The sequence below is a fragment of the Protomyctophum bolini genome, assembly GCF_963924005.1.
Source record: "Protomyctophum bolini genome assembly, chromosome: 8".
Classification (NCBI taxonomy): Eukaryota; Metazoa; Chordata; class Actinopteri; order Myctophiformes; family Myctophidae; genus Protomyctophum; species Protomyctophum bolini.
The window spans coordinates 15,916,463-15,942,266 of NC_137869.1; the positions used below are offsets into that span (position 1 = coordinate 15,916,463).

At 42.4% G+C, this 25,804-nt stretch overlaps 2 protein-coding genes across 2 annotated transcripts; one reads left to right on the forward strand and one right to left on the reverse strand.

The window, feature by feature from the left end:
- Positions 1 to 725: 725 nt before the first annotated feature.
- On the forward strand, positions 726 to 6,652 carry gpx7 (glutathione peroxidase 7). Its single transcript, XM_080769976.1, has 3 exons — positions 726 to 976; positions 4,210 to 4,471; positions 6,008 to 6,652. Exons 1-3 carry the CDS (start codon positions 842 to 844, stop codon positions 6,169 to 6,171), a joined length of 561 nt encoding a protein of 186 aa, XP_080626102.1. The 5' UTR covers positions 726 to 841; the 3' UTR covers positions 6,172 to 6,652.
- Positions 6,653 to 12,332: 5,680 nt separating this feature from the next.
- On the reverse strand, positions 12,333 to 18,267 carry LOC308320122 (protein shisa-like-2A; the record flags this gene model as incomplete). Its single annotated transcript, XM_080770441.1, has 3 exons — positions 12,333 to 12,514; positions 16,611 to 16,747; positions 18,083 to 18,267. The coding sequence occupies 3 exons, from the start codon at positions 18,265 to 18,267 to the stop codon at positions 12,333 to 12,335; spliced, it is 504 nt and encodes a 167-aa protein (XP_080626567.1).
- Between the last annotated feature and the right edge of the window lie 7,537 nt (positions 18,268 to 25,804).

Below are 25,804 nucleotides of genomic sequence, written 5' to 3' on the forward strand. Positions count from 1 at the left end.
CTCTCCTCTCCATCAAACAGGGACAGGTCCCCCAAGATTTCAAACTGGCCAAAGTAACCCCCCTGCACAAGAAAGGGAGCAAATTAGACCCCAGCAAAACTGGCCCCTGTAAAATCTGAATCCCCCCACCTCCCCCCCCCCCCCCCCCTTTTCCCCTCACTGTATATCTTTTCCCTTTTTGCTTCCTTTATGATGAATTCCTGTTCTGTTCTTTAACTATATAGAAGTGTCTATTTGTATGTCTCTAAATGTTTTGATGAATTGAACAAGGTGGACCCTGTTGTAAACATGCAAGTGTAATGCTTAATTGGGTCGTCCACTCACAGTTAACAGTCTTTGTATTGAGTTTGTGCTTAAAATGTAGCCTAATTCTGCAAACTGTTAATACATTTTTCAATCAATCAATCAAAGACTTGGCAGCCTGAATATTGAATAACATTAATAATAACAGTAACCACTGGTCACTGCCGGTCACTGGTCTGATTAAACGCGCACGCACGCGCGCGCGCACACACACACACACACACACACACACACACACACACGTACACACAAACACACACACAGGCAGTGTCGGTAGGCAAATCAGAGGCAGCCGGGGCGTTACCATGTCTATGCTCGGACGTAGAAAGAAATCACGCACAGGGCGTGGAATGGGATCACCATAGGGGACAAGCTCCTCCCTCACCAAGCGCACAAGTCTGCCTGGCTGACTGCTGTGCTGCTGCTGCAATGGTTAAACTAATAAACTTATCATCCGGCGAAGGAACAGCTCCTACGACGCGTCGTGGAACACCACTGCACAGAAGTTTGACTACTTCTAGCCTACTTGGCTTGAACAATGCTTCTCGGGACATTCATCGCCGTGTTAATAACGTTATTCAACCTCATCGAGACAAAACAGAAAGATCTTTACACTTTCAAAGTTGTTAACAGCAGAGGGAAATTGGTGTCCCTGGAAAAATACCGGGGTTCGGTAAGTTTGGGGTTCGTCTGCAGCTGACTTGTTGGGACAGTCGACGTGGTGCAAACATCGTATTTTGTTGTTGCATGTCTGACTACCTTTGCATGCAAACCTGACTTTGGTCTATTGGACGAGAGGATTTATTTTGTCTGGAAAACAAAGTTTTGCAAAAAGATTGTAGACTGCCACGATCCATCCTTCCTGCAGCCTATAGTCTACGTGGCAACAGGCCTGCAGATGTGGCTCGCCCATCAAGTGTGATTGGTTTTGTTACCATAATACAGTAGGCTATATTGAATAATAAACCAGTTACATGAAAAACTAACATCATGCTCCTATAACATTATTTGTTTGTTTTTGGCAATGCGTCCTAAATGTCTAAATGAGACTGTTATAGGCTACATTTAGACGTTGCATAAACAGTCACATTATAATGTACGTAATAGGTTACATCATGGCACTATATATAATGGGATCCCTAAAATTAATTAGTGGCCTTCACTGCTTATAGTGCCTACTTCTTTTTTCTTATGAGCATGCACAAATGTGGATGTTTCACTAAGCAGCTGATTCGTATACTCACCTTATTTTTTGCGTTTTCTGCATTTACAGGTCCTCTTCACTAACCTTTATAACAAAATGCTGAGAAAGCAAGACATTTTACAATGCCTGTTGAGTGTCACTATATGTTTTAAGTCGCATGTTAGAAATGCTTGCAATCGCCCATATAATAATAATGATATATAAACTTTATAAAGTGAATAATAATTTCAAAGTTACACAGTTATTTTACAACAATATTTGAAATGAAAAAGGTGGCAAAAAATTATAGATGTTACATGCATACAAATTCTCTTGACATACACTTTTCCAATTCCAACATTGTGCCCAAAAGCAGTGATGAAGAAGAGTCTGTAAAGATGATGATCTGGTATCTGAAATTTCAAATTTGGAACCACTGGTCTACACACCAATGTCTTTGCTAAATGTTGCTTGTTGCATGTATACTAGGGCCTCTAATATATGAACAGGAAATTATGTACATTGTGGGAAATGTGATAATAGATCACATTGATTCGGAGGGATTTGTTAACGGATGATCTTGGTAAAAATTAAGTTGGGCACAAAATAGATATCTGCCATTAATCGTTATTGCATCTTTAATTATATTTATTGTAAATATGTAAAAGTCCTAAATAAAACCGGGTTTCACTCCCTCTCCCATCTTATATTGCATCCCATTTTGCCCCTAGATAGGGATATAACAGTAGTGACATCAATATCTGTATTGACTACTATACTAGTCAAATTAATACAGATATTGACTCCTGGAGCCCCTTAATCGGGTCTAATGAACCATTCAGCCTTGTATCTCTCACCTAGTCTACTGCTTCTCACTGCCTGGAACTTCCTTTTCCCTCAAACTGATTTTTCTCAATAAAAGCCGCAGGCTACGAGAGTTTTTATTGTTATTCTTCCGGTTTGAGGGAATGGAAGTTCCAGATGATGGTTCCTGCCTGATAACTACAAAACAATGACTATACAATATGACGTATCAATATCATCCACTCCAGACCGGTTCACACGACAATTTTGTAACACAGACCAGGCTTTCCTCCGAGGTGGAAAGCCTGGTGACGCGAGGTTACACTGTTTCTGTTACCACCTCAGCACGTCAGCAGTACTCACAAAATGTGTGCTGAATTTGACCTGCTTTCATCCTCAACATTCATACATACATAAGCCTCACAATTATTACCTAATGTAATAAAAAATATGTTTCATTTGTTATAGCTGTCCTGTGAACCTTTAGTTTACGAAGGCTAAAAGCCAAACAAATATATGTTATGTTAAACTTTAAGACATTAACGAACAATTAGCTTATTGAAAGATGGACTTCTTAGGACATCAGACAGAAACTTCTCATGAACGCACAATCGCGCATACTCTCCAAGAGTATGGGCTTTTGCGTCATGACGTAGTGCGTAGCTCCTCCCCTCCGGAGTATAGTGTGCACACTCGGTCACTGATCGTCATTCGTTTTTTCTTCTGCTTAGATTGAAATACTTCAAGCTTGATCACTGACAACAGATTGCTGTTCCTCAGATAGTCTCAAAAAGAGTTTCCGACTACTTGGACCATGAGGCGAGAACTGCAAGATCTCAGTGAAACTACACTCAGTTACGAGTAAGTTATTTGATCTTGTCTGATCTTATATTGATATCTCCAGCTAAGGCTGTGAGCTGACTATACTGCTTCAGGCCTACTAGCCTCCCGGCTGTTGTACCAATGGACAGGCCTAAACCTGTCCTAACAGTTTGGCGCGGTTAGTACCCGCTAAAAACAACAAAAACCTGACGGTCTACGGCCCGTTCAGGGTTTTGGCCTAGCTAGCAGCTAGTCAAAACAGTTTATCGAACTGCTCCCTTACTACGCTGGCCCCATAGCCAGCGAGGACAAAGAGCAGGAGGCTTCGCTCGTTGTTAAGCTACCAGCTAGCGACAGCAAAGAGCTACCCCCCCCCCCCCCCCCCTTTCCAATGGAATGTGGACTCCATCGCTGGCTGCTAGCCTAGAGCGATACGATTGTGAGAAAGGCTTTGTTCCCCTGCTAAAAGTCTGCCTCGTGGCTAACGATAGCACGGTTACGTTAGCTCCCCTCCCACTGCCATAACGCAGCACGTTGCCACAACGCGGCTAACCAAGGTTGGCCAGAATTTGTGGACACCACCTTACTAATAAAAAAGATTAACAGTGGTATCGTGTCCAGCCACCCCCACTCACAGGCCAAGGCCCGAGAGCACTATTGAACAAGCGGGCTACTAACCCACCGGTCTAAAAAAAAAAAAAAGAGGCGAGGAAATACACGATACGGTGTATATTCCTGCAGGACAAGGGAGGAAATACACGATACGGTGTATATTCCTGCAGGACAAGGGAGGAAATAGACAATACGGTCATGATCACGGTTATGAGAAGTTTCTGTCTGATGTCCTAAGAAGTCCATCTTTCAAAAAGCCAATTGTTCGCTAATGTCTGTTTAACCAGGGCTATGTTTTATTCATAATGTTCAACTACAGAAACAATTAAATCCTTAATCGCAATTTTTTTGAAGGACAATTTATCGTCAAGTAAAATGTTATAATCGTGATCATACAGTTGTTTGGTAAGATGACAGTGTTGAGTTTATTTTATGAAGCCAGCTACTGCCCACTGTGTTCATACAAGTCCAACCCATGTTTGCAGGTGTCACTGGTGGTGAATGTGGCCAGTGAATGTGGATTCACTGAGGAGCACTATACTGACCTGCAGCAGCTCCATCGAGACTATGGACCCTACCACTTCAACGTGCTGGCCTTCCCCTGCAACCAGTTTGGCCAGCAAGAGCCTGGGAGTGACAAAGAAATTGACAGCTTTGTTCGCAGGGTATACGGCATCTCCTTTCCTCTCTTCAGTAAAATCGCTGTGGTTGGATTGGGAGCCAACAATGCCTACAAGTACCTTGCAGGTGAGTGAGTTGGCCAGATTCCCGGAAAAGCTTGCCCCAGCGCATTCTGCCGCGTGGGTGGAGCCCAGGCTGACACTCCCCCTCTCTCTCTCCTAATTATTATACACACCGAGTGCCATCCTATAGGCTCTGACAGAACTGACTCTGCAACAAAACACAATTTAAATACTGCAGGAGGTTACCACACTAAACAAAGTTGGTTTTGTACAGTGCAGATAACGTAAGTGTTCTTGATTTATTATTATTATGGGTTTGGTTTTTATCACTCAGTGCGAGTCTGCGATAGCCGATCTACAAGCTCACAACCTGTCGCACTGATAGCGACGGGTACTTTTTAGTGTGACGTGTGTGGTCTTGACTTCTTGTTCTTAATGTGGGTTTATCAGAGCGCGAGATAGCGCAGCAAAGAGTGAGTGGCTGCCGCTGCTGCGTGCTGTCTGCGCACCAATAAAGCGATGCGCATGCTAGAAATAATAGCCCGGGCCGTTTCTGGACTTGACCAACAGGCTTAGGGCCGGTCCTGTGATGAACTCCACGGGCCCGAGACGGGCCAGGGCCCATATTTTAGGCCCATGTGATGCAGGGCTCTAGCACGGTGGCACAGTCGGCATGCTGTCGCCTCACAGCTAGAAACTCCTGGGTTCGATTCCCGCTGGGGACGCTGTGGGTGCTGGGGGCGTGTTCTCTCCTCCGCGTCATCAGTGCCCATACCAGAGGCGGGGGTTGGCTAAAGGGCCTTTCTCTGTGGAGTTTGCATGTTCTCCCCGTGTCTCCTAGGGTAGGTACCCTCAGAAAAACATGCAGTAATCCTGGTCTCTAAACTACCTCCCCCTGGCCAGCCGGGGCGCCTGATGGAGGGGGAAAGAACTGGTCGGAATAACATGTTCCTTCCACGCGCTGGGGAAACTCTCCCCTGTCAGGTGAAAAGAAGAAGCTTGGACTGAGCTCAGTCCGCTGCCCCTCCCAGGTTGGCAGAAGTGTAGCGCCCATGATTACATTAATGTGAAAAAATCACACCCGTGTGAACTGAGTCTCTCTCTGTCTCTCTCATTAGCAGGCAACAGTGCAGCACTCTCTCTCTGTTTCTGGCTCAACAACGCCCCTACTGGTACTAATAGTCATACTGGTGCTCATGAACCAACACATATGTGTATGAACCAACACATAGGTGAACACGGACATTGCTGTTCCTTGGAGTGGTTGCACCACTCAAAAATGAGTTGCAAAATCGTGGGATCAAAATTAAATAAAAAGAAAAAACTATTAACATGGATGAAAGTCTGATCCGATTATACTTTGTAGATCGTAGTCTTATTAACCACATGAACCCTTCTGGGGTGAACAGTCTGCGAAAACAGATGTTGTGAGCTTGTAGATGGAAAATATATGCTATAAAGGGAAAATAGGAGGGAGCAAACTCGGCCTAGTACAGACCGGAGGGAAATGGGCCAACAAAGTATATAAGGTTTAAGACGATAAAATATAGGTTAATTGTACCTAATTCTATCTGTGTCTTGTATTTTGCCTCCCTTACAGAGACCTCCGGAAAGGAGCCTGACTGGAACTTCTGGAAGTATCTGATCGATGTTAATGGAATTGTAGTTGATGCTTGGGGGCCGAAAACATCAGTCAAGGAAATCAGGCCCAAGGTTGCTGAATTGGTCCGGCAGATCATCTTAAAGAAGAAAGAAGAGCTTTAACATTATGTTTTGTGATGACTAAATAGTGCACTGTGCTACTCTGTGTTGTGGTTAGAAGAAGAATGCCTAATCAATTAACCACTTTCAACCTGGCATCGCAATTTTGGGCATGTCATTATAGGTGAAAATCTTCAACAAATGTTTGGACATAAAAAAAAAGAAAATAGCAGATCTAAACAAATAGTGACAAAGCTATTTTTTCCACATTATTTTAGAATAGGGCTTAAGTGGTACACTTTCTGTCTATTATAATATGGTTGAATCAAACTCACATGAACTCACTAAACCACAGAACCTTTAACCTTTTTTTTTTTTAAATCTGTCAAATGTTCAGTTTTATTGCAGGCATCTTGCTGTACATCATTGTTATCAAATGTTATTACTAGCCTCAAATACCACGTGACATCTCCTGTGCGTGCTTAGACATGTGGAATACCTTTTTCTTTGATAAATAAACCCTCACTATGATGAGAGCATTATCTCCCTTTTGAATTTATGTTGGGTGTTGCGTGATATAAATCTCTAAAACAAACGTGGTTCTATAAAACTGAGATGCAGTTAGGGCCAATTTGTAGCTCACACAGTTTACGCTTGGCTATATTTTATTTTTGGTCAGCTATAAACATAGCTATAACATTTTGTAGTACAATTGGAACGACACACATGGCCCCAAATAGGCCTCAGCAGCATAGCAGTCTAGCAAGATGACAGAGCAGCCACCTCGCCATCTGGGAGATTTAGACCACCTTTACACAAGAACGGTCACCAGAGAAAACGGTAAAGTCCCGTTGCATTCTCATTTTTTATTCCCTTTACACGAGAACACACACTTTATGAAAAACGCTATAATGTCGCTATAGGTTGTGGTAACTGGTAACGGACTGCCAAATAGACCAGTCACCCACATACGAGAAGAAGAACCAGGTAGCTCTCCCTTAACGCAACAATTTACAAAATCAAGGTTTTGAATTATGCTTCCAGACCACAACAGAGTTGTGTCCGTCTCTGCCTGCTTTCTACTAACCGCATCGAGTGACACAGGCTAACAGGCAGCCCAGAGGCATGCAGGCAGAGCGCGCCACGGGATGGTGATATTTTATACATACATTGGGCTCAGTGTTGGGCAATATTGCTTAGGAGAGTTTACTTTACTTATTAGTCCTTAGAAAAAGTAATAATATTACATTACTTTAATTACTTGGAATCAAGAGTAATATACAGTAGTAACATATTAGGCCTACTTTATATTACATTTCACCCGGGTACCTTCCACCCGCAAAAGAACACAATCTGTTTAGGCAGCTCCTTTTACAACTGAATCCAATGCATTAGAATAAGAAGTCTCCAATCAGCCAAACTGAATAATTGAGCCAGGATATAAAACAAAAATTGTCAACAGTCTCTCATCAGTCTTTTTCTGCTGCATATTCCACATTTGGAATACAACAATCTGAACTGCACACACATGGCTGCAGCATCTCAAAACGGACAGTATATATATATATATATAACAAACCATAAAATAAAGCAACAGTCTCTGACCTTTTTGAGGCAGCCTAGTTTCTCAAGACAGACTTGATATTATATATTACATATTACTCCCCCCCCCACCCACCCACCCACCCACAAAAAAGGAATGTACAACAACACAATCTGTTAAGTCAGCTTCTTTTATAACTGAATCCAATTGTTTTGAATACTAATATTAAGAAGAGTCACCAATCAGCCAAAAAGGCTATAAAATAATAAAGCAGCAATCTCTCTCTACCTGTTTTCAAACAGCAGCCAACAAAACAAAAACAAAAAAGTAATGTGCCAATCTTTTGGTTTGTTTCTTTGGGGAAAATACCGTAAGATCGTGTAGAGAAGGAAGGAGACCCGCATACTGCCACTTGCTGGTTCAAGAGCTTAAAACGTAGCCTGCGTTATTTTTCGGGAAGCGACTGCCACAATACGTAGGCTACGTTTATTCAGCTGTATAAATGTGTGTGATCCGATCTAGTGGAAAGGCTACTCACATTAGCTTCGGATATCTATCTGTTAGCTTAGACACTGGACTGCGCCATCTTTATCGTGCACGTGCGTGTGTGTAAGTGCACACACGCTTTCAGTGAGTCACTTTAGTCTCCAAATCCCCCTCCCAGGCGGCATTTCTGGTCAAAACAACGTTTATTGCACGGATCCTAGCGGTCGCAGTAATGGCTTGTGAAATAATAACAATCAATCCGACAACACACACACCATTAAGCTGACAACATCCGGTCGCTGTGTTTTGGATCTTCAAAATAAGGCAATATCCAACACTAATTGAAAGGGGGGTCGACCGATTACACGTCCGCCTTTGTTCGCCTTGTCCTACCAAACCACACTCTGTTCGCACAAAATCTCTCCATGCACAACACCAACTGCATGCCTGTCCAGACATAACGTAATGTTGCATCCATGCAACCGTCATAATTACCGTACAGTACAGTTTGTATTTGCATGAATACCATGTTGCGTAACATTTCACTGTGATGCAAATTACATCATATTTTAGGACACTCCCCTTTCCACTGTGCGCACGCACGCTCACACACATGTGTTGCATAAAGGTCTAGAAGGAGTCGGATTAGTTTGTTCTGGGAGGTTTGAAGCTTCGTTTTTTGTGACATTGAGATGCTAGAGAACCAGGAGGTACAGGCGTAGTCAAATATGGGCTGAATAAGAGCTCCAGCTAATGTCCTGACTCTGAGAGCCCTCTTGTTAACAAAGGAGGAGATTCTCCCCAAGAATCATGTCCTTAATTGATTTACTTTTTTGATCGCCCTTGTTGCCGTGCCTTCACCTGTCAGCTTGTTGTCCAGGATACAGCCCAGATATGAAATCTCTACTTTGCTAGCGATTACAATGTCGTCAATTCTGACATTGAAATCATTTACCCTACTAAGGGAGTGGTTAGACCCAAAAAGAATGGATTCTGTTTTACCAAGAAGCAATGAGAGTTTGTTAAGCCAAGTTCTGATTATGGCGAGTAACGACACAGAACACTCGAAGGCTTCGAGTGTTCTGTGTCGTTACTCACCATAATGGCATAATGGCATAATGGCATAATGGCATAATGGCAGCAATGGCTTCGAGTCGAAGCCATTGCTGCCCTCAAGACGGACCATAATAGACAATCTTGGAATGAGGTATACAATACTAACGACCCAAACAAATCATATGATGTCTTCTTGACAACAATAGAACTATAAAAAAAAGAAAAACCCTTAATAAACACAACCACAAACAGGATACCCCGTGGATAACGAAAGGCATCAAAAATGCCTGCAAAAGGAAAAACGCATCATATAGAAAATATATCAAACAAAGAACAAAAGAAGCAGAGACCCGATATAAGACATAAATAAGGCTTATACACAGGGGGACGGCTTTATACAACATAAGACCTAGAAGTACTGACACAAAAGGCAGATGCCTATCCGTAAAGGGGGTTAAATTATGGAATAATCTAGACAATGAATTAAAAATCACACCCGTGTGAACTGAGTGGTGCAACTCCCCTCTCGCGATTTATTTTTACCAGCTGCCTCGTAGAGGCGGCGGGTCAATATTCACCTGGGAAACTTGCGACACTGGTAGTCAACCGGCAGATCTTTCTGCTGAGTGTTGCCAAGCCTGCATATTTCCATCCTAACGTGGATTCATTCACAGTTGCTTGCATGGTTTGGTTTTTGGAGGCTGCTTAGCTTATTTCATTATTGCATTATTATTATTTTTCGTTCCCTCTTATTTGATACAGGTACAGAAAACAATATTGATCTGAAACACTGCAAATAGATTTTACTGACTTTGGAAAAGCTCAAAATTAGGTATAGCCTACTACAGCATGATTCATTAAAATATTTAAGGCTGTAGACATAAACTCATGGGACTAAGAAATGGCATATTTAATGGTTACAAAATGGGACCACGTGATATGAATATATGAACAGCAAATGAAGATGCATAAAAGCAGATACGAGCTGTTATCTTGCGAATCACTCCATACGTCCCAACAAGAGACCTGACATCGGCTAATCAGTCTCTAATCGCAAATCTCTAGTCGCTAATCAGTCGCTTCAAGGGGGGCGCCCCTTTCAAAGCGATCTGCTCTGGTCCATGAAATGTGTCTTAGGCACAATCAGGAGAGACTGATTAGCCGATCAGGGCCTGCGCTGAATAGCTAAAATCCCTAAAACGAAAGAAAGCAGCAAATGAAAAACAAGCACGCTCATCTTTTACTTTCTCTAACAACAACGTATGTATGTACAGTATGTATTTGGTTAAAATGGGTAGGGTTTAAAAAAAAGGCAAGAGCTTGCTCTGGTGCACTGGCCTAAAAGTGGGTCCTTAAAAACTGCTAAAACTTCTGAAATGTATGTATTTGGTTAAAATGGGTGGGGTTTAAAAAAAGGCAAAAGCTTGCTCTGGTGCACTGGCCTAAAAGTGGGTCCTTAAAAACTGCTAAAACGTCTGAAATGTATGTATGTAGGTGGGTATGTATGTATGTGTGTAGTATTTTAAAAGGGGGGGCTTTTTAGTAAAAAGCCCAGCCCATAAAACCTTCATATATTTAAAACTAATCCAAAATAGGGTTACCAGTGAAGGGCAAAATGCCTATTCACTGGGGACTATGCAAGGCAGAGGCGTCCACCCCTCTGAGTCCAAGTTAGGCTAGACCGCATACCTAAACCATGGTCCGAAACTGTCCTCTAACACCCAATGGTAAAATGGATATAAAAATAGACATTAATAAAACAACCTAAAACCATAAAAGAGTAAAAGTTCACAGCAATTCACAGATACCATTTATAGATTTTACAGATAAATGAACAGAAAGGGATAAAAAATCAACTTCTTTCATTAAGACCAGTGGGTGTTACAGTTAGTAATTTTTTAATCCATCTGTGCTCCATGAGTTTCCACTGTCCACTGGTCCATGTATGTATGTACTATGTACAGTATGTATGTATTTGGTTAAAATGGGTAGGGTTTAAAAAAAGGCAAGAGTTTGCTCTGTTGCACTGGCCTAAAAGTGGGTCCTTAAAAACTGCTAAAACTTCTGAAATGTATGCATGTAGATATGTATGTATGTGTGTAGTATTTAAAAGGGGGGCTTTTTTGTAAAGAGCCCAGCCCACCATACCTTCATTTATTTAAAACTACTCCAAAATAGGGTTACCAGTGAAGGGCAAAATGCCTATTCACTGGGGACTATGCAAGGCAGAGGCGTCCACCCCCCTGAGTCCAAGTTAGGCTAGACCGCATACCTAATACCTAATACGTATGTATGTATGTATGTATTTGGTTAAAATGGGTAGGGTTTAAAAAAAGGCAAGAGTTGTATGTATGTTATATGTATGCATGTATAAATGCACCAAATAAAGTTTACCATACCTTACCAAGGTTACACATCACATAATTCCCTGCAAAACTTTAAATGGCTTCTGCGTGCGTTCAGGGTTATGGACAGGGTTAGTATTCAGCGCGTTGGAATGTCAGTGCGTCGGAATATAGCGGGTTTCGACAAGCAAGATGAAAAGTTCACAATACAGCCTCCATCTGGGATCGCTCAGGGATTGGCGTTGAACCGTCTTGTGCCCGGGTCGAACCAATCAGCGGCAGCTATGGGCGGGATCTTGGGGAGGCCCCGGTGTGATGCCATCGAGAAGCGCCTGTTGCCATTGTATGTCCTTATTTTCCTATAGCGCATTCAAATTGGAAAATCGTCTTCTATTTTTGAAAGCAAGCAAAGACATGACCTGTCCTACACATCCGACGCGATAGTGATGGGGGGCTTTGGGGTGTTCAATTATCTAAAAGTCCAGTAAGAGGTTGTAGACAAAGGTTCAATGGAACCTAAGACATGGCAATTTAATGAATACAAGGGAACGGGTCCCAGTGTTAAACCTAATGCTATCAGGTGTTCGTTTTGGTTTGTTTATTTTCCTGCTGGCGTAGCTACAGCTATGACATGACATCCTGATGGCAACCATCCTGCCAAGTAGCTTGAGGGATGGCCTTCTTCAGTGATTGGGCTACAAAGATCCCAGATGGACATAGCTTGAGAAACAAGTGTGCAATGAGGTGCTTTTTTTTCTTCTTGAAAACAAGTTATGACACAGTCTTAGTGGGCTCTATGCAGGACACTCATTGATGGTTGTGACTGTTGCCATAAAACAACGCTGGAACAGACGGTCAGGTTCTGGTGGCTGGTTGTCACAGTCCAATTTTCCCCTCAAGAAGTGTTTCCGAAACCCTTGGGGACCGCCATGCTTGCTGGGTTGACTTGGTCCTTCTAGTGGGTTGGATTCAGTTCCTAGAAGACAGACACTGATTGTTAAAGTCACAATGTATAACTTTTCCTTTGTGTTTTGTGACACCGCTTGTAGCTATTTGTAATTACATTCTGGAGGAGGGGATTCAAGAAAAAACTGCTTTTATATATACACACAGAACTGTACAACTCCGGATACCTCCACCTTTGCAAATACTTTAATCTAATTTAATAACTTTAAATAATTTCTGCTGCCTGTGAGGAACTTTTGGGAGCCCTCCCCTTTCAGGAGCCGTCACATCCCCCCTTCACAGAGGACGATGTCAGACAGCTGCTGGCTAGGTGTAAGCCTGGCAAGGTGTCAGGGCCGAATGGCATCACAAAAGTGCTCAAGCTCTGCGCCATGGAGCTCTCCCCCCATCCTTCACTCCATCTTCTGGGAGTCCTACAGGACAGCAGCCGTACCCACCCTCTGGAAAACATCCACCATCATACCGGTACCCAAGAAACCCCGCCACTGCCTGGAAAGACTGATTCTGAACATCATTCTGCCAGCTGTCAGGTCACAGCTGGACCCCCAGTTCGCCTATAGGGCCAAGAGGGGGACAGAGGATGCTGTGGCATGCCTCCTTCATTCCCTTCTCCAACACACAATTATCTTCGGACAATGTTGCCACTATTCTTTTTGTTGATTTTAGTTCTGCTTTCAACACTATTCAACGCCATCATATGATCAAGAAACTGCACCTCCTCAACATTCCTCCACTCCTCATCCACTGGACTTTTTGAGTATAGACCACAAACAGAGGGAAACTTCACCCTTTTTGCAAAACAATATATGTTAATGACGTTTAGAAGATTTCCACTTTCCTGAAGGTCTTTATGTGTGTAATATGTGGTTTTAGATATTTTAGATTTTAGCAGTGAGCCCAGTGTCTCTGATGTCATGGACACTGGGCTCACTTACTTCCTACATGTTGTCTCAGTAAAGGCCTATTCATAGTCTGGATTTTTGGTGGTGAGGTGACCACCGCTCCGGTGGTGAGCTGACCACCGGAGTTGAAATAACGTTGAGCGGTGGTGAGTAAAAACAGAGAGAAGGGCTGGAGTGGTGGCGGTGGTTTGCTCTTCACCGCGGCTCGTGACGTCATGTTGTAGTTCGGTGGTCACCCCACCACCGAAAATCCAGACTATGTATGAGCCTTAAGACAGCCCTCCCCCTATCCACAAGGAGGAGTAGTGCACCAAAGCATTATGGGAATTGTAGTCCAGGAAGGAAGTGAGCCCAGTGTCAATGAAACGCAAGACGCGTTATTATGGATCCCACTGCAGTTCTAGGCAAACCCCGCCCTCGCTGCTCAGAAGCCCCAATGACAGGAAAACCCCACCTGTATGTTTTGATATCTCAAGGAAAGAAGGAATCTCCTGTAATATCGTGAATTTACCGCGATGAAGTGAATCTTGATCCATTTAACTAAAAAAGACGTTAGTCTTGCAAAAGAAAGAAAGAAAGACAAAGAAAAACAGACGTTAGTCTTTTCTAGAGGCCAATAATGATATGCCTTATGGCTTATGCCACCCAACTTGTAAGGCTATGTACAGTAATTAGCCTATATGACAGCCACATTTATTATATCATTTATATGGAGCTGCAGATTGATGGTCTAACATTGTTTATCTCCGTTGGCTTAATTGCATCCCCACTTTCTTTTCTTGCACTGGAATAAGGTTGCGTGTAAAATTTGATATTTTGTCCATAAAGTAATACAGAATACAAATATTGTACAGAAGTGTGTATAGCCTATGTATATGAAGTGTGTCACTCGCACATACTAGATTAGAAAATGCTTTAAATAAGCAAATAGCATATACATGATTTGAACATGCACGCTACCATTCAAGTTGTTCATGCCCAAAATTACAGATTTTGTAGCAATATTAGACTTTAACTGCCAAATGTTCATATCGTGTAGGCTATCGTGTAGACTCGAAACACAAGGCCGCAGCCCAGCGCTGTTTTGATATAGTAAGCTGTAAGAGATAAGAAAGTCAGAGCTCTCCGGAGGATCAACCGTCTCTCCACAGCCTGCTGTGGAGCGAATTAATATATTTGATTTGTGAAATAACAGGCTCGTATTTATTGTATTCATATTAATTTGCTGTTCTTATTCATTTCAGGAGATGCATCCTTGTAATCATTAAAATTATTCCAGTCTGAGGCTAATCTGTATCCCCGACTACTACCTTTCATTGTACTGCATAATGAGATGCTATGTTTTGGGGTATTTGGTCATCTCTGTGTATCATTTCCCACCGGACGGTTTTGCTAGGGTTCTGAGCACCCAGGGGCCCCAGGCACACTGGGCTCACTGCTAAAATCTAAAATATCTAAAACCACATATTATACACCCCCAGGAAAGTGTTCTAAATCTTCTAAACGTTATTAACATACATTTTTTGCAAAAAGGGTGAAGTGTCCCTTTAAAGTAGGTACATCATTTTCATCAACTGTTATCCCCAACACATGGGCCGCCCAAGGTTGTGTTCATTCCGACTAGTGAGATGAACAATAAGGCCATCACAAGGCTAGCACATTCAATATCAAATGACAATGATCATCCCCTGTATTGCTTGGGGACCTCATGTTTTTTGTAATGTCTTGGGTGTTTGACTGTGAAGACAAATATCCTTCAAGAGAAGACGCACCTAACCTTGCGTCACCAGACTTTACAAGACACACACCGCTTTTTAGTTTCGCTACTGTGCAGTAAAGAAGTTTGTCTACTTTTGTGTTTGTGTGTCTAAAACCTTTATACGCTTTTGATTGATTGATTGATTGAAACAGTTTGCAGAATTACAGTACATTTCAAGCACAACTCAATACAAAGACTGTTAACTGTGAGTGGACGACCCAATAAAGCATTACACTTGTTTACAAGAGGGTCCACCTTGTTCAATTCATCAAAACATTTAGAGACGTACAAATAGACACTTTTATATAGCCAAAGAACAGAACAGGAATTCATCATAAAGGAGGTAAAAAGGGAAAAGAAACATATACAGTGAGGTGCCCTTTGAGAGCGGTTTTGAAGGTGTCAAGGGATTCGCATGTCTTAATGACTGTTGGTAGGGCGAAAATAATTTAGTCCCTTGTTTGTGCCAAATCTGGGTTGTACATGGTTTGTTGTACTCCCTCTGGTGTTGTGGGTGTGGACTTCGTTAACATTAAGGAAGTATTTAGACAGGTACATGGGTATCTTGGTGGTGTATCGAATCTTGTGGACCAGACCCATTGCAAGATGCTGTACTCTGTCGTCGACCCTAAGCCATTCCAGCCTTTCAAAGTGGGTAGGGGTGAGGTGGGTTTCGGGGGGTGAGGCCAAGTAGGAGCCTGACCAGTTTGTTTTAAGGGCCTTTGAGGTGCTGTGGTACCAAGAGGTGCATGCATAGTCGAAGAAACCTTGTACGAGGGCGCCTGTTAAGGTCTTCAAGGTGTTTTTGTTGACCAGTGAGGAGATCCTGTAAAGGAATCTTGTTCTGGAAAGATTAGCCTCCAGGATGGAACGGTAGGTAATTTGATCTTTTTGTGTGATAATATTGTCACCCACTCTAACCAAGAAGCCATCTGCCTTGCTGAGATTACTATTTGATCCGAAGAGAATGGATTCAGTTTTTCCCAGGTGTAAGGATAGTTTGAAAGGATAGTTTGTTATCAGCGAGCCAGGTGCAGGCTTAGGCTACATCAGCTGTTCTGCACATGCCGCAATGCTCACATAGATGCGTGCGTGCGAGTGCATGTGCGTGCGTGTGACGGGACGTACCGGGTGTCACGTTCTGGTGGTGTGGGGAGGACCCAAATGCAGGACAGCAAGGCAGGCAAGGTTCAAAATCCAATAATGGGGATTTATTACAAAAACTGAGAAAACATCACAACCACAAACATGAAGTGACACCAAACAATGACTCGACAAGGACTGACTGGGGAACAAGACTAATATACACAAGAGGGCTGATTACACATGAGAAACACCTGGGGAAGACAACTAGAACACAACATATAAATACAACACCTAGACAAGCAAAGTCTGTGACTGTGACACGGGGGGGGGGGGTCTCCATGTGCATGTGGTCTTAGTACCTGCTTCCCTGAGAGGCAACCCATTGTCCAGTCCTTTGGGTTTGGTGACGATGAACAAGTAGCACAGGACACAAAGTGTGATGATGAATGCAAGGAGAACCACAGCTGCTATAGAGAGGCCCACAAATGCTCCCACACTAAAACAAAAGTCAGAAGGTCCAAACAGAAGAAATATCATTAGCATGGCATAGATGAACAAAATAACATATATTTTTTAGTTAGTTAAACAAACTTGAATAACTCAAACGTGTGCCTGAGCTTAAATTGTTTTAGAAGAGAATTTCTTCCACCACTGGATATGAACAAGGCAAATCCAAGATGGCTGACACACTGAAACACTACACAAAACGTGCGTGTGTGAGTGCGTGTATGTGTGTGCTTGCGCGCAGCCGTCCGTGTGTGCTTGCGTGCGTGGTCTCTCGTGCCTCCACTCATGACACGCTCCATATATGGCTGTCTCCATATGTCGATCAGACATCATCAATATGTCGATCTGACATCATCAAACCCTCTACACTCAAGACACATACTGTATGGAGCGTGTAATGAGACAAATTAACCAATTTGGTACAACACATAGATCTCCTATATGTGGATCTGACTATCATCACCTGGATCTCAATGAAGATCACAACACTGACCTCATCAAACCCTGGATAGCCATAGCCTGGGTAACCCCCCCCCCCCCCCTCGCCAGATTTGCAATCAGCCTGAAGAGAGATTAAATGTTGTCCAGCAGGGGGAGTGGGTTTACCGAGGCTAGGAATGAGCTGCCTCTGCAGACTGCACATAAGACAAGCCCCCGTACCCTGCAGGTGTTTAAATCACGCCTCAAGACGAATCTTTAGCATTTCCAAGCTGTTGAAAGTGACACTGTGTAAGTTGTTTGTTTTTAAATGAAGTTGTGTTTTTTATAATTTCATTGTAAAGCACTTTGCTACAACGTTGTTATAAAAAATGTGCTATATAAATAAAAATAGGTATAGGCCTATATTGGCAATGGAAGATTTGCAGTACATTCTCTCTTAAATTATTCAATTTGGTTATCATGTCCAAGCAAATTCTTTCAAGGTGACATGCTCTATAATTGATGTGTAACATTAACAACATCAGAAAACTGTAACTGTTAAAAGCCTATTTGCCTGAAATGTCTTGCCAATTGCTTTATTCTATTACATCGATTACATTGCATTCCCAATTTAATCCTTCGATGAATTGAATACACACTGCGGTGTTTTTTGGTTTTAGTTTTTTCAAACTGTTAATTCAAAAGTATATTGAATCAATCGATCAGTATACCCTCTATGTATTCATTTTATTCAAAGGAGAGATTTTTGCTGGGCTATAAAGAAAAACATCTTTATAGCCCAGCAAAAATCTCTCCTTTATAACAACCGAAAGAGTTGTTATAATAGTAGCCTACTATAGTTTGTACAAATGCATTCATTCAATCAACAGGTATATGACCTTACCTCAGCCACCACATGTATCCATATTCATAGGGAAAGAAGCTGTTGACATCATCACAGCAATACTTGCGGTCATTAAAGCCACAACAGTAGAGTGCCGTACTGTCATTGCCCGACTTAGGACATCCGAAGCCTTCCACAAACACTTTCTCTGCGGTGTAATAACTCTGGCAAACTGAACTAAACATGTTTTTCCTCCTTTAGGAATACGCAAATTGTGAGCTAAAACGTACGTGAACGGTCTTAGATTAATTGAAATATCAAGCAAACTGAAATGATCTACTCTCTCGCTCTCGCTCACCCCCCCCTCTCTCTCTCCATGGTCCTGAAGTCTCTCTCTCTCTCTCTCTCTCTCTCTCTCGCTCTCTCTATGATCCTGAAGAAGCTTATTTTTCATTTCACTACACCTTTAACAATCCAGTGTCTATACACGTTGCACGCACGCAACACACACACACGTGCGCGCGCACGCACGCACGCACACACACACACACACACACACACACACACACACACACACACACACACACAGTTTGATTAGAAAATAAATAGGATTTGGAAGAAGGAAGAGGCTCCTGCATTTAAGCACTGGTTAAATGAAATGACTATTAGGCCTACACTTCATCTTGAGAGAATAAGGTATTTCCTGAGAAACAGGGAGAGACAGTTTGATAAGGTTTGGCTGCCCCTTGTCCATTACCTGAGTAGAAACGATTAATAGACAGGATACCATTGATATGGTTGACTGTAGGCCTACGCCATTTTCTTTTCAGATGTTTTCCATGAGCTTTCTATCATCTTATTATATAGTATGCAGTGTCACTGAGCAGTATGGGTGGGAGGGTTAAGGGATTTCTTTATCTTTTTTGTCTTTATTTTTTTCTTTCATTTTGTTTCATTAAAAAAAGTATTTCATATCATAATGTTTGTAATAATTTATAATCTGTTCAATAAAAACATATTTGACAAAAAAGAAAATAAATAGGATTAAACAAAATATTGGCAAAGCTAAGTTGGTCATGCGATTTCTGTGACTACCCCGTGTGTCGGGATGACCATTTGTGAGTGACTGGATTGCTCAAAACCTGGTGGAAAGAGTACATTGTCTCCCTCTCCTGACAGAGAGAAGTAATTGCAACCCACTGTAAGTGTGCTGGTAATTCATATGGGGTTAAATTATTAAGTAATTAAGTCATCGTGGTTTTCAGTTTAAAAAACGTAAAAGTATCAGTCAGTCTATGCATAGGCCTACATGCAAAGTACTACTTAGAGAAATGCGCAGTCCAGGAGCTGCAGCCCTCATGTTTTCTGCTTATCCACTATTATTTCCTTTTAGCATATACCTTGGGCTGCATCTCAAAATGAAGGGAACACCCCTACCTCGGGGCCTTCAGGGGCCCCAAAACCCCTTTTTTTTGTATATCCTGACACATAGGCCTTTTTGAGGCACTTGTCCTTTGGACAAGTACATTTCCCATGCACAAGCACACACAAATACATTTTAAATTAACGAACTGTAAGTTGGTTTTGGTGAATGCATGTTTGAATATTAGTTGAAAATTCTCAATTTACAAGTTAATAGCCCTAGAATGTCTGTGATCTAATATACATGATTTCATGTATTCCAAATCCACAGCCATAGATTGTTTCTATCCACACACGGTTAGCAGACTGACCTCGTCTGCATTTAAACTTGTATTACTGCGTGTGCACTCACCCAATAATTAATTCCTAAGGCTTGGAGTCGTTTTGGGGACTAGTTTCATATTAAATAGTAGTAGTAAAATACGGACGACATTCTCTCCAGCGAGGGGCCCGGAATGAATGCAGGGCTGAACTTCCTTTAGGAAGCAAAAATGTATGGGCCACATAAAAATTAGGTGGTGTGATCAATTACCACCTGTCCATTGTGTGCCCCATATACGTTTGTGCTTCCCAAACAAAGTGTCCTCATGTAAAAGTGGCAATATTTTTTACTTAAAACACGTTTTCTGCAAGAACTTTCAAACGGATATGAAACTATAGAGCACAATATCTGACTCCAAGTCTTAGGAATTAATTACTGCGTGGATAGGATCAGATCTATTGCTCTGTATTTGGAATACATGAAATGTATGTAAGATCACAGACATTCTAGGGCTATTACCAATATTGGAAAGCTGATTGTTTGGAAATTTGTTTTGTTTGCTATAGGAGCGTAGCAGAAAAAGTGAAACCAAGAGTCACTTGTCCAACGGACAAGTAAGATTTTGATGCACTTAAAAATATTTATTAATTGTTCTGGACAAGCCTTAATGTCAAGCCCTGCTCGGGGTAAGTATAGCAGAATAGAGTTCTGAGGCTTGCTAAGTTGCTATACACCATTCTATTGTATAATATCACCCACAACATCGCCTGAAACACACACAAAATGCTGTTCACTTGACAAATACCCATCAACTATGATTATTTTCCAGCACTTTATATCACTGCCTCACTTGTAGGTACAAAACTACCCCATTTGAGCCCATTTGACCTCTCTATCTTGACAATTACTCTTTCTGTGGCCAAAAGTCTGCACAATACCTCAAATCGAAGAAGATTACATTTTCAGTCACTAGCCTTCCAGAAGTTAGAAACAGGAATAGTGAAATATATATATATATATATATATATATATATATATATATATATATATATACTCTCCAATTACAGGCCCATCTCCAACTTGCCCTTCCTCTCCAAGGTACTGGAAAAGTGGTTGCCGCTCAACTCCAACAACACCTCAAACACAATAACCTCTTCAATAAATTTCAGTCAGGATTCCACACAGCCCACAGCACAGAAACAGCACTGGTCAGAGTCACTAATGACCTCCTGATGGCAGCTGACAATGGCTCCCCCTCCCTCCTCATCCTCCTCTTGGACTTGTCCGCAACATTTGACACAGTAGACCACACCATCCTCCTCAACCGTCTCCACTCCTGATCACAGAAACTGTCAACGCACATCTCTCCATTTGTCCTTAATACTAAACGTGCTTTAGCATGCAAGCAGAAAATGTCTCCACTAGACCAACACATGAGCAAGAGAGATCAAGGTGAAGAAAATGTGTGGCTCAAGCCTTGAGCTTTGACCAGGTCTCTCCATTGACCTTTCAACTTCTCAGGTTACCTGGTAAGACGTAGGAGGGGCCCGGACAGGAGTCCACCCACATAGCCTGTAGAAGTCCTTCGACGCGCCAAAATAGTACCTCCCAGTCCCGGCAGAGTAGTTCGGGAGGAACGGATTGTGTGGCCCTGGTTTTTCCCTAATGGAACTGATCGAGGGTATCTACTGGGACGTAAGTCGGGATTTGATCACCCCAGCTGGGTCACCTGAGTGAGAGTAATGATGTTGGGAGACCCGAAACCCCGATGACCTTGGGATACATCAGATCATCCATGCAGTGTATTTTTGTTTTATATTCACTATTCCTGTTTCTAACTTCAGACAGCAGTAGTAGCAGAACATGTGAACCTATTGTTACATTCTAGGACTTTGGAAGGCTCCGATGTGAGGTATAGTGCAGACTTTTGGCCACAGAAAGAGTAATTTTCAAGATAGAGAGGTCATCTTGGGCTCAAATTGAAGCTTATGGAAATAGGCAGTGTTGTACTACAAGTGAGGCAGTGATATTCACTAGGAAGTGCTGGAAATAATCATATTTGATGGGTATTTGTCAAGTGGACAGCATTTCTTGTGTGATTCTGGTGATGGCAATTCTGCTACTTACCCCTATGTGTCAGGATACTCCATGGCAAATGTCACACTTCCATGTGTATGTAATTTTAGTGAAGTAATATTTGCCTTTACACAATTACGCCAAAGACATATAGGCTACCAAAAAAGGTATATTCCAACAGGAACTAATAGTGGAAAATAATTTGAAAATATTATGAGGGCTGGGTCTAGCTCCCAGAGTATTAATGCAAGATGCATCAAATAATTTCCTGAATAATGAATAATAATAGCTATAGGCACTCTTGATTCCAGGCTAAAAAGCATGAGCAGGCGCATAGGCGCCGTTCCTGCTGTTGCCTCCTCGCTGGTGCACCCTTAAGAAATAATGCAGGTCAAATTTACATTACATTCATTTGACAGCTCACTGAAGTTAAAGTAGAACTGTCACCCATAATAATTGGCTTTTAACAATCCAATGTGAGAGAGACCAATAAATAAGAAGAATGCAAAACGTTACAATTCATGAGAGAGAGACCAATAAATAAGAAGAATGTTACAGTTCATGGTAAATAAATAGCAACTTCATTGTTCATCGTTCTTACAAAGCAGCTTCACACTGTAAAGTGCGAGTGAAAAGAGGGTCAGCATTCAGGAGGACAGCCTCGGGATAAAGTGCTATTCTAAAAGCGGGGGGTGTTGCACTTTAGAGTGCACTTTTAGAGTTCATAACTACATGGTTAGTCATAAATGTACATTTTAACTTTAACTTCTGCAAGCCATTTCTCCCTGCATCTCCCTCCAGTGTCTCACCAAAGTGCCTAGAACTGAAGGTCTATTTGCATATCAATTCTCTGGCTGAGAGACAGTCATTCCAAATTGTAGGTTTACTCTTTGATCTTTGATCCCTTCTAGTCCAGTAATAATGTCATTTGACCTCAAACTAATTGCAAAAAAACAAACTCAGCTGATTTTGTATCTTACATATGTCCTGAATAACATACAAAAAGTTGCCTGAAATTGTCTGAGGGGAAAGTGTTGAAAATGGCCTGTACAGTATGGCCACCATAGACATCCTAATACTTTCAAATTTTCCTTTTGCTTTAAGTAGAATGTGACATGTCAAACTAGGGTGTTTTCATGATGCTGAGTCCATTCCAAGCATTAGTTTTGCATAAAAACACTCCTTGGGCTAATAACGGCCATAGCCACTTGTGCTGACCTCATCACATTTGTGATGACGGCTATGGCCGTTATTAGCCCAAGGAGTGGAAAATTTGAAATTATTTGCCTTATATAGGATGTCTATGGTGGCCATACTGTACAGGCCATTTTCAACACTTTCCCCTCAGACAATTTCAGGCAACTTTTTGTATGTTATTCAGGACAAAATCAGCTGAGTTTGGTTTTTTTGCAATTAATTGGAGGTTGACCCCTTTTTTCCCATATAATGCCTGTACTATTCCTGTTTGACTGATAAGTGACAGAGCCATCTTTAGGGTAGGAGGCTACAGTGTGTCTATGCATTTTATTAGTGCCACAGTGACACCCACTATATGCGCCGTTTGTGAAATAAAGCATGGGACACACAGAATAACTGGGAGTTACAGAACGGAGGGACTGAGAGAACGGAGGAGACCATGGCGGACAGGCATGGCCTGGCCTTAATGTGCTATACTATGGAAATATGACTTTGTTATGCTGGTAACCTGATGTACTGCATATGGAAGATGCCTTGTTTGAATAAATGATGGACTTTGCCTGGGATTTCTCTCGACTCATTTCAACTTCTAGATTAGGTGAAAAGCAAAGCTTTTGCACACCTACAAGCGACAGGTGCGTAGGAGAGGGTACGGTGCCCCAAATATGAACAAGGAAAACAACCGCACACTGTCTTCAAATGCAGTGACCACCATTTATTTACAGGGAAATAGCAATTAACGTTTCGGCATCAAGCTATCTTTATCATTAGGGTTAAAGGGTTAAAGATTGATGAAGGCTGCATAGTCCGAAACGTTGCTATTTCCCTGTAAATAAATGGTGGTCACTGCATTTGAAGACAGTGTGCGGTTGTTTTCCTTGTTCAACTTCTACATTAGGAAAATAAGGAAATAATCCACGGACCCCTAAAAGAGACATCAAGAGACCGAAGTCTTTTACCTGAGGGCAGGGGTGCAAAAAGAGAGCTGGCAGGGTGAGAGGGATCGGCAATCACCTTCTGCATCCTACGTCACTACGACCACAAATGTCCCAAGAAACTAGGCACTAGCTGCGCCTAGCCAGTGCCACAGAGTCTGCTGCGCTCTGAGAGAAAAGCACGGCTGAATTGTTTGTTTTGATTAGGCGTTGAAATAATGTGGTTTGAAGCACGGCTAGAAAGTTGTTCAACCAATCAGATTGCTTCCTCAAAACGACCTGTATGCTATTGACACTCGGAAGCTTTGTAAAGCTTTGTAGTTTAGGTGTGAAGTGGTGTGTTTACGCACAGTGCACAACTGCACATCTATACTGTACAGTACATGTCATAGATTGCCAATCCATGATAGATAGATATAGCATGGACCAACTCGAGGGAGTGGAGAGGAACAGTCACCAAGAGAGAGGGCACGAGCGAGGGAGGGAAAAAAACCCTTCTGGCATACTTTTGTGTGGTGCAGGAGTGGTGCAACCACTCCTCGTAAAAAGCCAATCGAGTTGTGACAAATCATGACAACAAACGCCATTCTTTTTGTCTTAGAACAAATAATTAGAAAGAAGAAAACGGCAGGTTTTTTTGTGTTTGATTGGCTGAGCAAAGTACATACAGTATTCAAGATAAAAGTGAGGGCAGAAAAGTGAAGACGCCAAAAGTGATTGCCCTGAATGACTTTTGTGGTGGCTGCAGTGGCTCAGGGGTAGAGTAAGAAAACCGTGAGGTTCCCAGTTCGATCCCACAAGTTAGTGTCTATAAGTGTACTTGAGCAAGACTCTGAACCCTAATTGCTTCCCATGAACAGGTTGGTGCCTTCATGCATGGTTTCTTCTGCCATCAGTGTGTGAATGGGTGATGCAAAATCTATGTAAAGCGATAAAAACGCTATCGATAAATGCACTTTACCATTTGTGATGATTTGATTGGCTGAGCACGGAATGTGATGCATGATGATGTATGATGATAAGAGCGCCCCTCACTTCATACAAGTGTGATGATGGTCGATAGTCCCTCCTATGGCCAGCTTTTAGTGTATGTAACCCGTGTCCTAACACAAACATTAAATGCTATTGACAATGAATGGACAATTTTGAGTGTACAAAAACATTGCGTAACACAAACATTGATGACGAAGGTGAGGACCCAAATTGTGATTGGCCGGAATGAGATGATGATGTACGATAAAGCGTTATTCATAGTCTGGATTTTCGGTGGTGAGGTGACCACTGAACTACAACATGACGTCACGATCCGCGGTGAAGTGCAAACCACCGCCACTGCCCCAGCCCTTCTCTCTGTTTTTACTCACCACTGCTCAACGTTATTTCAGCTCCGGTAGTCAGCTGTGAAGTAAGTGGTGCAACTCTGTGTGGGGTCCCCGGAACTTCCAGACCCGCAAGAACACGCCCAGGGTGCCTGCCCGATTCCGAGCCGCCCCACGTCTGAAACGGTTGAGAAATGACAGAGTTACCATGTGGGGGTCAATCTACTGTACTGTACTGTACACCTGAAATCATCATATATACAGTTATGTATGTGTGTGTTAGGCTGTACAACAGTGCAGACACCAAATGCAATTTCCATGCTCAGACACAGGCAGCCAGCCACCCAGCCACCCAGGCACACACAAAGATACTTAAGGAAGTGGTTGCACCACTTAAAAATGTCGGCTCGGCTATAGAATTTGAATTGCCTAAAGTCAGCGCTTCGGGGCACGATGGCACAGTTTGTAGTGCTGTCGCCTCACAGCTAGAAGGTCCTGGGTTCGATTCCCGCTCGGGACGCTGTGGGTGCTGGTGGCGTGTTTCCTCCTCCGCGTCATCAGTGCCCATACC

Bases quoted from the DNA above. Each gene is read 5' to 3' on its own strand.
- gpx7 (XM_080769976.1), top strand. From the start codon at position 842: ATGCTTCTCGGGACATTCATCGCCGTGTTAATAACGTTATTCAACCTC. The intron at 977-4,209 runs GTAAGTTTGGGG...CCATGTTTGCAG, and splicing joins TGGAAAAATACCGGGGTTCG to GTGTCACTGGTGGTGAATGT. The intron at 4,472-6,007 runs GTGAGTGAGTTG...CCTCCCTTACAG, and splicing joins TGCCTACAAGTACCTTGCAG to AGACCTCCGGAAAGGAGCCT.